At 35.3% G+C, this 14,459-nt stretch overlaps 1 protein-coding gene across 4 annotated transcripts in view; it reads left to right on the top strand.

Annotated features, from left to right (window-relative positions):
* The window catches only part of LOC145321648 (uncharacterized), a 30,071-nt gene extending 16,620 nt beyond the window's left edge, over positions 1–13,451 (top strand). The window contains exons 9-12 of one of the 4 annotated variants that reach the window (XR_013880356.1): positions 289–487; positions 9,743–9,845; positions 10,252–11,820; positions 11,976–13,451. Coding sequence is in view for 1 of the 4 variants with exons in the window: in XM_080163138.1 (XP_080019264.1) it covers positions 289–487; positions 9,743–9,845; positions 10,252–11,010 (1,061 nt within the window). In the remaining 3 variants the exon portion in view is untranslated. Of the gene's footprint in view, positions 1–288; positions 488–9,742; positions 9,846–10,251 lie in introns of all 4 variants that reach the window. The other 3 variants (XR_013880355.1, XR_013880354.1, XM_080163138.1) reach the window with 3 other exon arrangements.
* Positions 13,452–14,459: the final 1,008 nt, after the last annotated feature.

Genomic DNA, 14,459 nt, shown 5'->3' with positions numbered 1-14,459 from the left:
CATGATGAATATGATTCCTGTTTTAGTTTGGTATCCTATTATATAAAGTAGTATGCTTTTTTTGTCTTTAGCGAAGGATCTTGCTAACCGCATAACCGATATGGTGAAGCTTTATATGGGTCCTTGGATGGTTTTAAGCTGTTTTTCTTTCACTTCCTCCTTTTGAAGACAAGAGACCGCTAGATGCTAGAGGGGTAGCCGCTAGTAATTTATAAATTATAAATATATTGTGCTTCGCTTTATCGGATGTTGTCATCCTTGTATTTATGAAAATATTTTCTTTTTCAGGCAACTTTAGTTTTGGAAGCTTTACAAAGTTCAAGAGCACGACCATTGTGGACTTTATAGAGAATGCGGTGGAGCACTCGAGGTCAGGACGGTATCTGTTCTTCCTGCACAGGCGTCCTGTCCTGGGACCAATGCGGGTACAGCTGCTACATCCTGTCTCCAGGTTCAAGCGGGTACAAAGCCTCCAGCATCTTTGCAGGTAAAAACCTTATGTAGTTATTAAGATAAATCGTTAGAGTGGGGCGTTTCTAACCATCAAATTTACATGCATTTACTCTTAAAATTAATAAGATAGCAAATACTTTAACTACTCACCTAAAGGCCTCTAGGGATACTTGGAAGAAGGGAAGGGGTTTAGTATAAAAAAGAAAAAATTTTAAAAATGGGGGATTTGTTATCTAAGGGTGGGAGGGTGGAGATACTTTTCCCCAAATTTGTTATAAACCTTTCCTAGACCAATGAAATGCTTACTGTATAGGAGAACCATATCGGTTCGGCTACTCGCGAGATCTTATGCTACAGATTGACAGACATCCTGTTTCTGTTATATAAAGCTTTTATTTTAAGAAATTCTAATAATTCAAATATTGAAGCGACATGAAACAATTTCTGGTTGTTACAAAAAGCGTCTGAACTAATTTTAGAAACGAACTCTGTTTAACTTGTGTTATAATTTTGTGTATGAGTATGTATAAAATAACAAGGATAACAACATCCATTAGAAGCGAAGCACAAAAGAATTGTGGATGTGAATACGTACTAGTAGTCCGACTGCCATGGTTGTTTTATAGTTAATTAAGCTCCTTAATAATAAAAATGTTATCATAAAGTTTTGACTTCTATTTTTTATAGGAGCCGAAAAAATCACGTTGTCTCTGACACACGGACATTCAGAATTATAGAGTAGCTTCGCTACTAATAATTATGTGAAGTAAATGTTGTATAGTATACAATTTCTATACACAAACTAATTACTATATTATAGAGTAGCTTCACTACTAATAATTATGTGAAGTAAATGTTGTATAGTATACAATTTCTATACACAAACTAATTACTATATTATAGAGTAGCTTCACTACTAATAATTATGTGAAGTAAATGTTGTATAGTATACAATTTCTATACACAAACTAATTACTATATTATAGAGTAGCTTCACTACTAATAATTATGTGAAGTAAATGTTGTATAGTATACAATTTCTATACACAAACTAATTACTATATTATTACTAACACTGCGACGGTGGATATCAATTAAGAAAAATGATTGATAAGAAAAAAAATGCGTTAAAAAGTAAGATTCTATTTCATAAAAAATCTTTTTTCAAATTGGGGAGTAATTCATAAATGTTCAAATGTTAATTTTTTTTGATATATTAATTGATCATGTTGTTCTTTTAATTTATTTGTGTATACCTTTCCTTTTCCAAGATTACAAAATATGAATAATAATAAAGAAAATGAAAGAAATACCTACGGATAGCTCAGTTTTCCTTGTTAGGAACAGAATATCTTAAATGCTCTTAGATCAATAGTTTTATGACAAATCCTTATAATAAAGTAACAGGATGTTTGTCTGTCTGTGTGTCTGTATCGAAGGATCTCGCTAACCGCTGAACCCAGCGGGTTCTCCTTAACAGAGTAGCATCTCATAGGTCCTGGGAAGGTTTATAACTATTTTGGGGGAGGGTACCACCACCATCCAAAAGAAATCGACCATAATAAAACTAAATCAATTCTTTTTAATCTAAAATAAAAAAATCGGGTTTTGGGATTCAACTCCCCCCTCCTCAAGTGCCCCTAGAACCCTCTAGAGGGCGAACCCGCTAGTAATAAGTAAAGCGTTATGTATTTTGTTATTTTTGTTTCAGTGCCCACCGTTTCATGGTGGTATTGTCAATAAATACACCATTTGTAACTGCACTTGCGTTTGTTCATGCGGGAAGTAGTGAGGATAATTGTGCTTCTGCACTTTAAAATCTCATATACGGCCACGTCAGCCCGTGTACCGAAACACGTTAAGAAAATCAAATAAAATTCATACCTAGTTTTTAAAAAAAACTGATTCCTTTTCTAAAAGAGCAATTAGTAGCATGCAGTTTGTATATTGATAATGTGAAACAAGGATGACAGCATCAAAAAGTAGCAAAGCACAAAGAAACTACGGTGAAAATACGGATATAGAACAGATGTTAAGTTGTTATCATAAATAAAGAATTTTATTGGATAAAAATCACGTAATTTTTCACTACATTTTTATTTTAATATTTTTTTGTTGCATGACTGACAGACCGACGAACCAAGTAAATTATATACTTTATGCGCATTGGTATAGGAATCTTCACACGAAAATGTTTAGCTGTATATCTTGAATAGCGTTAGAGAAAATCAAATTTTTATTTTCCATATAGCGTTACTGACGGAAGGACAGACAAAGTGAATTATAGAGTAAAAACTAAGTCTCTGATGATACAGCAGTACATGAGCAGTACATAATTATTACTAATAATTCTGTTACCAAACATGAAGATTAGTTTCAAATAGATTAATTATCTTTCTATAGAAATCATTAATAACTCTAGTGTTTCTATTTACTAATCAGTATTATATACAACTAATAATCTATAATGAAAAGTGATTGGTTACCTAACAAGGATGACAACATCCATAAAAGCGAAGCTCAGAAACGGTAGGACAAACGAATATTAACTCATGTAAAGTATCAGAACTGAATATAAATGTAAAGTATTAACAAAATTTCACGTAAATTTGTTGCAAACAGTTATATACCTACCTACTTGATACTGTTTAAAGGACATAAGGGGGGGGTTTTTAATGCAACCATCTCGTAATCAGTGAGCAAATGGCACTTAGAATTCGAATTTCGATCAGAAATTTTGCATGAGTAATCCTTGATAGGTCTATTTTCCCTAAATCGAACAAAAAGTTGGAAAAGTAACGGCTGGCGGCTGGCAGCTCAGCCGTTTAGCCGTTTTTTGCCTATTTTTAGGGCAAATTCATCATTAACTACGTAGGAATCAACTTTTTAAAACATATTTCTGGTTTAATTCATGTTAAATGATAACAATAACCATTTTTTAAAATTTTTAGTACCAGCTGCTAAACGGCTAGAACCGGCTGAAAACGGCTGGGAGCCGCCAAGAGTATAAAGGGTAGATAGGGCTTGTGACATGTCTAGGGGTAGGTTTCTATGGGTGCTGAGCTCAAAAATGCTACTAAAAATAGTGACGGCCAATCCATATGGCAGCTGGGTAACAGCTGCAGCTCAGCTGCGAGCGGCCAAGAGTAGAATGAGTAGATAGGGCTTGTGACATGTCTAGGGGTAGATTTTTATAGGTGCTGAGCTCAAAAATGCTAACAAAAATAGTGGAGGCCCATCCACATATCAGCTGGGTAATGGACGCAGCTCAGCTGGGTAATGGCTGCAGCTCAGACGAGATAGGCCAAGAGTAGAATGAGTACTTGAGGCATGTGACGTGTCCAGGATTAGGTTTTTATGGGTGCTGAACACAAAAATGCTTCTAAAAATAGTTTCGGCCAATCCCTATGGCAGTTAAGTAATAGCTGCTGCTCAGCTGCGAGCGGCTAAGAGTAGAATGATTAGATAGGGCTTGTCACGTGTCTAGAGGTAGGTTTTTATGGGTGCTGAGCTCAAAAATGGTACCAAAAATAGTGGCAGCCCATCCATATGGCAGCTGGGTAACGGCCGAAGCTCAGCTGGTAGAGGCCAAGAGTAGAATAAGTACATAGGGCATGTGACATGTCTAGGGGTAGGTTTTCATGGGTGCTGAGCTCAAAAATGCTACAAAAAATAGTGGCGACCCATCCATATGGTAGCTGAGTAACAGCTGCAGCTCAGCTGCGAGTGGCCAAGAGTAGAATGAGTAGATAAGGCTTGTGATGTGTCTAGGGGTAGGTTTTCATGGGTGCTGAGCTCAAAAATGGTATCAAAAATAGTGGCGACCCATCCACATTGCAGCTGGGTAACAGCTGCAGCTCAGCTGCGCGCCAACAAGAGTATAATGAGTAGATAGAGCTTGTGAGGTGTCTCGGGGTAGGTTTTTATGGGTGTTGAGCTCAAATATGCTACTAAAAATAGTGGCGACCAATCCACATATGGCAGCTGAGTAACAGCTACAGCTCAGCTAGGAGCGGCCAAGAGTAGAATGAGTAGATAGGGCTTGTGATGTGTCTTAGGGTAGGTTTTTATGAGTGCTGAGCTCAAAATGCTACCAAAAATAGTGGTGACCCATCCATGTGGCCGCTGGGTAACGGCAGCAGCTCAGCTGGGAGCGGCCGAAAGTAGAATGAGTACATAGGGCTTGTGACGTGTCCAGGGGTAGGTATTTTTGAGTGCTGAGCTCAAAATACTACCAATAATAGTGGCGGCTCATCCATATGGCAGCTGGGTAACAGCTACAGCCCACAAGCCCTATCTACTCATTCTACTCTTAGCCTCCCCCAGCTGAGCTGCAGCCGTTACCCAGCTGCCATATGGATGGGTCGTCACTATTTTTGGGAGCATTTTTGAGCTCAGTACCCAAAAAACTTACCCCAAGACACGTCACAAGCCCTATGTACTCATTTTACTCTTGGCCGCTCCCATCTGAGCTGCAGCTGTTGCTCAGATGCCATATAGATTGGCCGCCACTATTTTTGGTACCATTTTTGAGCTCAGCACCCATTAAAACTTACCACTAGACACGTCATAAGCCCTATCTACTCATTCTACTCTTGACCGCTCGCAGCTGAGCTTCGGCCGTTACCCAGCTGCCATGTGGATGGGCTGCTACTATTTTTGGTACCATTTTTGAGCTCAGCACCCATAAAAACCTACCTCTAGACACGTCACAAGCCCTATCTAATCATTCTACTCTTAGCCGCTCGCAGCTGAACAGCAGCTATTACTTAACTGCCATAGGGATTGGCCGAAACTATTTTTAGAAGCATTTTTGAGTTCAGCACCCATAAAAACCTAACCCTGGACATGTCACATGCCCTATGTACTCATTCTACTCTTGGCCTCTCCCAGCTGAGCTGCCGCCGTTACCCAGCTGCCACATGGATGGGCTGCCACAATTTTTGGTAGCATTTTTGAGCTCAGCACCCATAAAAACCTACCCGTAGACACGTCACAAGCCCTATCTACTCATTCTACTCTTGGCCGCTCGCAGCTGAGCTGCAGCTGTTACCCAGCTGCCATATGGATTGGCCGTCACTATTTTTAGTAGTATTTTTGAGCTCAGCACCCATAAAAACCTACCCCTAGACATGTCACAAGCCCTATCTACTCTTCATACTCTTGGCCGCCCCCAGCCGTTTTCAGCCGGTTCTAGCCGTTTAGCAGCTGGTACTAGAAATTTAAAAAATGGTTATTGCTATCATTTAATATGAATTAAACCAAAACTATGCTTTAAAAAGTTGATTCCTACGTAAATAATGATGAATTTGCCCTAAAAATAGGCCAAAAACGGCTAAACGGCTGAGCTGCAGCCGCCAGCCGTTACTTTTCCAACTTTTTGTTCGATTTAGGGAAAATAGACCTACCAAGGATTACCCATGCAAAATTTCAGCTCGAAATTCGAATTCTAAGTGCCATTTGCTCACTGATTACGAGATGGTTGCATTAAAAACCCCCCCCTTATATTTTTAGGACTTAAGGGGGGGGGGCGTAATGACATTTATTCGTAATCCGTGAGCAAAATGGTCTAAAAATTTAGCTAGACCCTTCAAACTTAGTATATAAGCCTAGTCCTATAGGTATTACATCTAAATGGAAAAAAAATCCAAAATTTTTTATTTTAAGGTTAGGTTAGGTAAGAAAAACCCTGCGGAAATGGGGTTTTTAGGCTTTTTTTGGTCTATTTTGATTTGGAAACTTACCTTAAATTGTTTTTTCTTAGGGTTTTAACTTAAATACACTGTATCTATTCATATGGACATTATTTAAGATGATTCAGCAAGTCGGGGACCGACCCCAGAGGGCTAGGTGGGTGGCCCGCAGGGGTTAAGTGCATTTTTCCCAATACATATGTTGTGATACATCTAATTATAGGTTTTTTAGGTCAAGGAACTCAAATTTAGAGCTAAAATAAGCATTAGACTAATCTGAAGCTAGCCCCAGCGGGCTAGGTTGGTGGCCCGCAGTGGTTAAGTGCATTTTTACTAATATATATCTTGTTATATATCAAAATATAGGTTTTTTAGGTCAAGAAACTCAAATTCTGAGCGAAAATTAGCATTAGACTAACCTGAAGCTAACCCCCCCGGGCTAGGTTGGTTTTCTGCAGGACTTAAGAGCATTTACCTAACCTAACCTAGAAACTTACTTATAATTTTACTTGGATTTTTTTAATAAACTTTGTCTATTAATGAGGACTTTATTTAAGATAATCCAACAAGTCGGGAACCGACCCCAGCGGGCTAGGTTGGTGGCCCGCAGGGGTTAAGTGCATTTTTTCCAATATATATCTTGTAATATATCAAAATATAGGTTTTTTAGGTCAAGAAACTCAAATTCTGAGCGAAAATTAGCATTAGACTAACCTGAAGCTAACCCCCCCCGGGCTAGGTTGGTTTTCTGCAGGGCTTAAAGGCATTTACCTAACCTAACCTAGAAACTCCTTAAATTTTTACAGGTTTTTTTCTTGTATAAACTGGGTCTATTAATGAGGACTTTATTTAAAATGATCCAGAAAGTTGAGTACCGACTTATCTGAAGCTAGCCCCAGCGGGCTAGGTGGCTGGCCTGCAGGGGTTAAGTGCATTATTTTCCAAAATACATCTTGTGATATATCAAAATATAGGTTTTTAAGGTCAAGAACTCAAATTCAGAGCTAAAATAAGCATTAGAATAATCTTAAGCTAACCCCAGTGGGCTAGTTGGGTTGCCCACAGGGCTTAAGTGCATTTTACCTAACCTAACCTAGAAACTTACATTTAATATTATTTTTTTAGGTTTTGTTTCTCAAATAAACTGTCCATTCATGAGGATCTTATTTCAGATGATCCAGCAAGTCGAAGACCGACCCCAGCGGGCTAGTTGGGTAGCCCACAGGGGTTAAATGCATTTTTCAGAAAAAGTATGTGTTATCATACATCAAATTATAGGTTTTTTAGGTCAAGAAACTCAAATTTACAGCTAATAAAAGTATCAGACTAATCTGAAGCTAGCCCCAGCGGGCTAGGTGGGATGCCTGCAAGTCTTAAGTGCATTTTACCTAACCTAACCTGGAATAAACTGTGTCTATTTATTATTTAAGATGATCAAGCAAGTCAGCGACCGACCCTAGCAGGCTAGGTGGGTGGCCCGCCAGGGTTAAGTGCATTTTCAAAAAGTATGTGCTGTCATACATAAAATTAAAGGTTTTTTAGGTCCAGAAATTAAAATTTAGAGCTAATAATAGAATCAGACTAATTTGAAGCTAGCCCCTGCGGGCTAGGTGGGTTGCCTGCAAGGCTTAAATGCATTTTACCAAACCTAACCTAGAATCTTACTTTTTTGAAGGTTATTTAATTGAATAAACTGTTCATGAGAACATTATTTAAGAGGATCCAGCAAGTCGGGGACTGACCCAGGCGGGCTAGGTTTTACATAGATACACAGTGTTTAGTCCTAAAGCCATCATTTAAAAGATTCTTCATACAGGAGGCTGACTCAAGGAGGTCCCCAACTTGCTGGATCATCTAAAATAATGTCCTCATTCATAGACACAGTTCATTCAAGGAAAAAACCAAAAAATAAGTAAGTTTCTAGGTTAGGTTAGGTAATATGCACTTAAGCCCTGCAGAAGATCTACCTAGCCCACAGGGGTTAGCTTCAGGTAAGTCTTATGCTAATTTTAGCTCTGAATTTGAGTTTCTTAACCTTAAAAACCTATATTTTGATATATAACAAGATGTATATTGGAAAATAATGCACTTAACCCCTACGGGCCACCGCCCTAGCCTGCTGGGGCTAGCTTCAGATTAGTCTTATGCTAATTCTAGCTCTGAATTTAAGTTAACTGACCTAAAAAACTTATAATTAGATGTATCACAGCATATATATTGGGAAAAATACACTTAACCCCTGCGGGCCACCAACCTAGCCCGCCAGGGTCGGTCCCCGACTTGCTGGATTATCTTAAATAAATTCCTCAATAATAGACAAAGTTTATTCAAGAAAAAATATGTAAAAATATAAGTAAGTTTCTAGGTTAGGTTAGGTAAATGCTCTTAAGCCCTGCAGAAAACCAACCTAGCCCGGGGGGGTTAGCTTCAGGTTAGTCTAATGCTAATTTTCGTTCAGAATTTGAGTTTCTTGACCTAAAAAACCTATATTTTGATATATTACAAGATATATATTGGAAAAAATGCACTTAACCCCTGCGGGCCACCAACCTAGCCCGCTGGGGTCGGTTCCCGACTTGTTGGATTATCTTAAATAAAGTCCTCATTAATAGACAAAGTTTATTTAAAAAAACCAAGTAAAATTATAAGGAAGTTTCTAGGTTAGGTTAGGTAAATGCTCTTAAGTCCTGCAGAAAACCAACCTAGCCCGGGGGGGTTAGCTTCAGGTTAGTCTAATGCTAATTTTCGCTCAGAATTTGAGTTTCTTGACCTAAAAAACCTATATTTTGATATATAACAAGATATATATTAGAAAAAATGCACTTAACCCCTGCGGGCCACCAACCTAGCCCGCTGGGGCTAGCTTCAGATTAGTCTAATGCTTATTTTAGCTCTAAATTTGAGTTCCTTGACCTAAAAAACCTATAATTAGATGTATCACAACATATGTATTGGGAAAAATGCACTTAACCCCTGCGGGCCACCCACCTAGCCCTCTGGGGTCGGTCCCCGACTTGCTGAATCATCTTAAATAATGTCCATATGAATAGATACAGTGTATTTAAGTTAAAACCCTAAGAAAAAAACAATTTAAGGTAAGTTTCCACATCAAAATAGATCAAAAAAGCCTAAAAACCCCATTTCCGCAGGGTTTTTCTTACCTAACCTAAACTTAAAATAAAAAATTTTGGATTTTTTTGCCATTTAGATGTAATACCTATTGGACTAGGCTTATATACCAAGTTTGAAGGGTCTAGCTAAATATTTAGACCATTTTGCTCACGGATTACGAATAAATGTCATTACGCCCCCCCCCCTTAAATAGATGCTTCGCTAAATGGTACCTAACTGTTATAAGAATCTTCATGCAAAGTTTGACATTTTTAGGACTTAATTAAATATCTGCTTTGCTAAATGGTACCTAACTGTTATAAGAATTTTCATGCAAAGTTTGAAATCGATAAGCCAATCGATAACATGCCTAAAGTTACAAAAAGGGCTAACGTCCGTTAAGTACGGACGGACTGACTCTAATTAGAGTAAAACTTCGCTTTTAAAAATATGATTAGTTTTGTATTAAAACGAGTCATTTTTAGGTATGTGATTGTGAAGTTAGTACGTAAAGACCACCTGTCCAGTCTACCTATCCCTAATAGGATCAAAACATACCTCAACACTCCTTTTTACTACTCGGAACAGGTAAATATTTCACTACGGATATAGAAAATATGTGGATATTATGACAGGGGATAAATTGTCAATCAATTTAGGTTGCTAAAATAGTTATTCTTTAGTTCAGAACTTAAAAATATGGTGTAAAATCCAAGTAATAATACCTATATCAATTGATTTTTGTCCAAAAGTTTTCGCTAGCGAAAATTATAATAAAGAAATTATGACTCTGGCAGAGAACAACAATTTTGTTTACAATTAGGTTAGGTTATAGGCTTGTTAAACTTAATTACATCACTACTAAAAGTTAAGGTTAGAAATCAAATCAGACTAAAAGTGATTTTTATTTAATTTTCCAACTAAGTAGTATATTTATTTATATGAATTAGTATTAAAGCGCTGAAGTGAAATTAACTTAGAATTCCAATTTTAGATTGCTGAAGAAAATGAGGAATCCACAGGATTTAACATTGATGACCCACTTAACTTTGATGTAAATCTTGATGATTCAAACGAAGAAATTCCCACAGATCCATCAGAGCATGTCACAGTTGAAGATAACTCAACTCCCAGCCAACCTATAGCTGGACAAAATAATACTGAAAATTCTGAGAATCAAGTTCATGTTGACCAAGAATCACATGCTTATGAATCTAATGTTGAAAGAGCTGTTGATACCAAAGAAAGCATTGCTGAAGTAGTTAATAAACATGAAGATTCACATATGGGCATTCAAAATAAAATTGAAAAGGACAAAAATAATGTCTTAGAGTCAGAACCTGAAAAATATTTAGATATAAATCATGAAGTGCTTGAAGGTGCTAGTAGCATTGATACTGATCTAGTAACTAATTTAGATTTAAAATCATCACAAATATCAAATTTAAATGATGATCATGAGTTATTAAAACCTATTGATAATGTTGAAGACAATATTAAACATGATAATTTAGAAGAATTTTCCCAACCCTCAGTGTCAGATGATAATATACTTATGAATCACTTAGACCATAATGAAACATTTGAAAAAGTTACATTAGATTCTTGTGATGATGATAATTCAATAGAATTAGTAGAAAAATCAAGTGAGAAATCTACTGAAGACTTAAAAAAAGAGATAGAGTTGTCTAAAGATAATTCAGAAAGTTCGCAGCTACTAGAATCAGATTCCGTTGATCTAAATAAAAGCTAGCAGTGTAATTTTCATATTTTATGAAAAAATCACAACTTTTGTTACTTGAGCCCTGGTTGACACTTTCTTACAACGAAAATATTAATTTTTACCTTATTTATCTGATGGCTTCCATTTTTAAAATGTTTATTTTATTTTTATTACTAAGTTTAGTACTTGCCTATTTCGTTTCATTTTTATATAACATAGTTAATTCATTGAATATTTTATCTTATGAATTCTACGAATTTATTTCTTTTTTAAATTAGGGGTGATTATTTTAGAGATTTCGCAAACAAGTTATGTGGGAATATCTTAGAAAGATTAACGTTGATTAAGAGGAAACAAGCGGCCCAATTTAAATATATAGGATCTAATCCATTGTATGTGTTTTTTTTTCAAGTTTTTATTCTATTATATAAAGTAGCTAGGTTTTTATTGTTTATAACTACAGAATTGATTGAGTTCTCCCTTTTGCGGACGCTTCACATAGGTCTTGGGATGGGTTTAGGCTATTTTATTTTTTGAATTAGGTTTTGGGGGGTGGGGTTAGGCTATTTAATGCTACATCTTAACCCGTTGAAGATAGAGTCCCTAAAAGATAGGGGGCACAACCTATCCTATTAATTTATGTTAGGTTAGAATAAGTAAAAGTTGAAATAGCCTGGCCCTCCAGGGAAAGTATCTCGTAGTGAAAGGGCCCAGTTTAGAAGAGTCCTTCATAACTTGATTTACGAATTATCATGGACTACAGTCACCCCTTTGTAAAACAAATACTCTTTAACAATTAGAAATAGAAATTTTTATAATAGTTATTTATCGTATCGTATTGTAGACAGCTTTCCGCGGATATTAAGATGAAAAATTATAAGATTAAAACCAGTTTTGTTAGCCACGAGAGGCCAAAGGCCGGTGAAAATAAAATTGGTTTTAATATTATGATTTTATTTTAATATTCTTTGAAACTGACTATAATACGGTATAAGTATGATTTTTCAATATGGGATAGAACTGGTTTTAATTCAGCTGATATTAATCAGTTTTGAATCCATGTTTTTTTTAAAATTCCAACTGCAGGTTTCTTGCCAAAACAACTCTCAACCTAATTGCCACACAAACACAGTTTTTCTCAAAACATTTACCGATCTAACTTCTTGTCAGAGATTAGGGTTGTATTTTCTTAAGAGGAGAACATCTATGAAAAGTAACCTACTAAATCATTATTCCTAATACATCACTTTTTATAATTGAATAAATTCAAGATTGGATTCTAAAAATATGAAGTGAAACTTTTTTTTAACTTTTAAGAAACTTTTCATAAGATGTTCCCTCAAATATTTTAAAATATGAGGATAGGGCATCTTAAGAGAATAGTTATTAATCGCATCGTATTATATACAGCTTTCCGCGGATATTAAAACAAATATAAGATTAAAACCAGTATTTTTAGCCCCGAGGGTCCGAAGGCTTAGGTTAACAATACTGGTATTAATTTCATGTTTTTTTTTATTTTAATATTCGTGAAAATTTGTCTCTAATTCGATGCTGTACATGATTTTCCAGTATTGCTGAGAACCGATGCCTAATCTTCCGGATATTGATCAGTTTCGAAGCCATACTAGAAACTATGTCATTCTGTTTTAAAACTTTTTTCTTTGGATGCACTAACCCTGCCTGTTTTAATGAATTAATGTGCCAGGTTATAATATTATTTCAATAGCCATTTCAAACTTAATTAGTTTAAACAGTTATAACTCTAAAATTCATCTCATAGGTAGAATTTATTTTATTTTTTCAACTTTTTCCCCTAAAAAAAAGAAACCTAAAGAGTTAATTCTGAAAGAAAAACAATTTAGCCTCAACTTTTTTTATCAGTCAAAAAAGTTCATTTTAAATACAGTGTGTTTTTTAATGGAACAAAAGTAATGTTTAATTTTACCCACTTACCATTGACAGAAATTTTAAAGCAATATCTTAATTTGTTCATTTGCTTGGGGAGTTTTGTACAAGAAACAATCATATGCTATGGGGAGGGAAACAGGTTTTTGAGGCATAATTTGTTGAAAACTACTAATTTTTTTTTCTTGTGCAAAACTCCCTTAGCCAATGAAGAACATAAGATATTGCTTATGTATAAATTTCTGTCAATGGTAAGTGGGTTAAATCAAGGAATACTTTTGTTCCATTAGAAAACCACTGTACATAAAGTAGTTCATTGATGCTCCTAATAATCATTTATTTGGACTGATTAAATATTTCTCCCCTACTAAAAAAGCTTATATTTTTCCAAAAAGGAAGAAAATACTCATTTCCTATGAAGGCGAAAATGTTGTTATTATTTTAATGTTTTGGTTATTGTTGATAATATTTTTTAATAGTTTTATAATGTTGTAATACCAATGTTTTTATAATATTTCTTCTAGTCATTACACGATAAGAAAAATAAATTGTATTAAAAACTATTTTGTGTGTTAAGCAGTTAACAAGGATGACAACATCCATAAAAGCGAAGCTCTGAAATGGAAGGACAAACAAACATTAACACTAGTAGAGTGTCAGAACTGAAAAAACTAAATATTAATCGATAAGCTTATTTGTACAAAATTGTTAGTAAATTTGTTGCAAAATTGATTAAATACATGATGTTGTTTAAGGACTTACTGACGTTTTAAGGACTTGATTATAGAGATACTTCGCTTATAACATTGTACCTTGTTATAATAGGAATCCGTATTCAAAGAATCAGATAAATAGGATATTTTTAACACAAAAATTTGTTGTTAAAAAAGTAAAATATCAGCTTGTTTTCAATGAACGTACGAACTTTCTGGTAGCAATTATAGAGTTGTTTCGCTTTCTAAGTCATACCTAACTGTTATAGGAATCAGCATACAAAGTTTGAAATCGATAGGACAATTCTAACCTGTTTAAATTAACGAAAAAAGTTAACTTTAACGTACGGACAGACCGACCCTAATTATAGAAAAGCTTCCCTTTTAACAAGGACAATGTTAAGAAGTAGCACAGCAACAATAAGAAACTGTTTTAGTTATTTATCGCATCGTATAAAAGACAATTTTCTGCGGCTATTAAAATGTAAAATTAAGATTAAAATTAGCCCTGGATTTGATATTAACCTTTTATGAAGCTAAACTGAATGACAGGAGGAAGGGAGTGGACATAAAACTGTTATTCAAGTACCCAAAGTTTTCTTTAAAATGTATGGGGATACTATTATTAATTCTTAATTAGTTGGGTTTGGTAATAAATAGCAATATCTAAACTTTTTAACCAATATTATTATTCTACAGAGGGGTTATTATTTATTATAACTGGAGAAGATGTAAATCTCTCAATCGGCCATTGTCTATCCATTAAGATCCCTTGAGTGATATGGATACCTACATACTATTTGTTTCTAAAAGAAACACAGTCATAGTAAGCTATTTTTCCATAAGTTGAAATTTTTT

This window comes from Acartia tonsa, chromosome 6, assembly GCF_053477335.1.
Source record: "Acartia tonsa isolate MP-2025a chromosome 6, ASM5347733v1, whole genome shotgun sequence".
Taxonomy (NCBI): domain Eukaryota; kingdom Metazoa; phylum Arthropoda; class Copepoda; order Calanoida; family Acartiidae; genus Acartia; species Acartia tonsa.
This window is presented reverse-complemented; position numbering and strand designations above follow the sequence as displayed.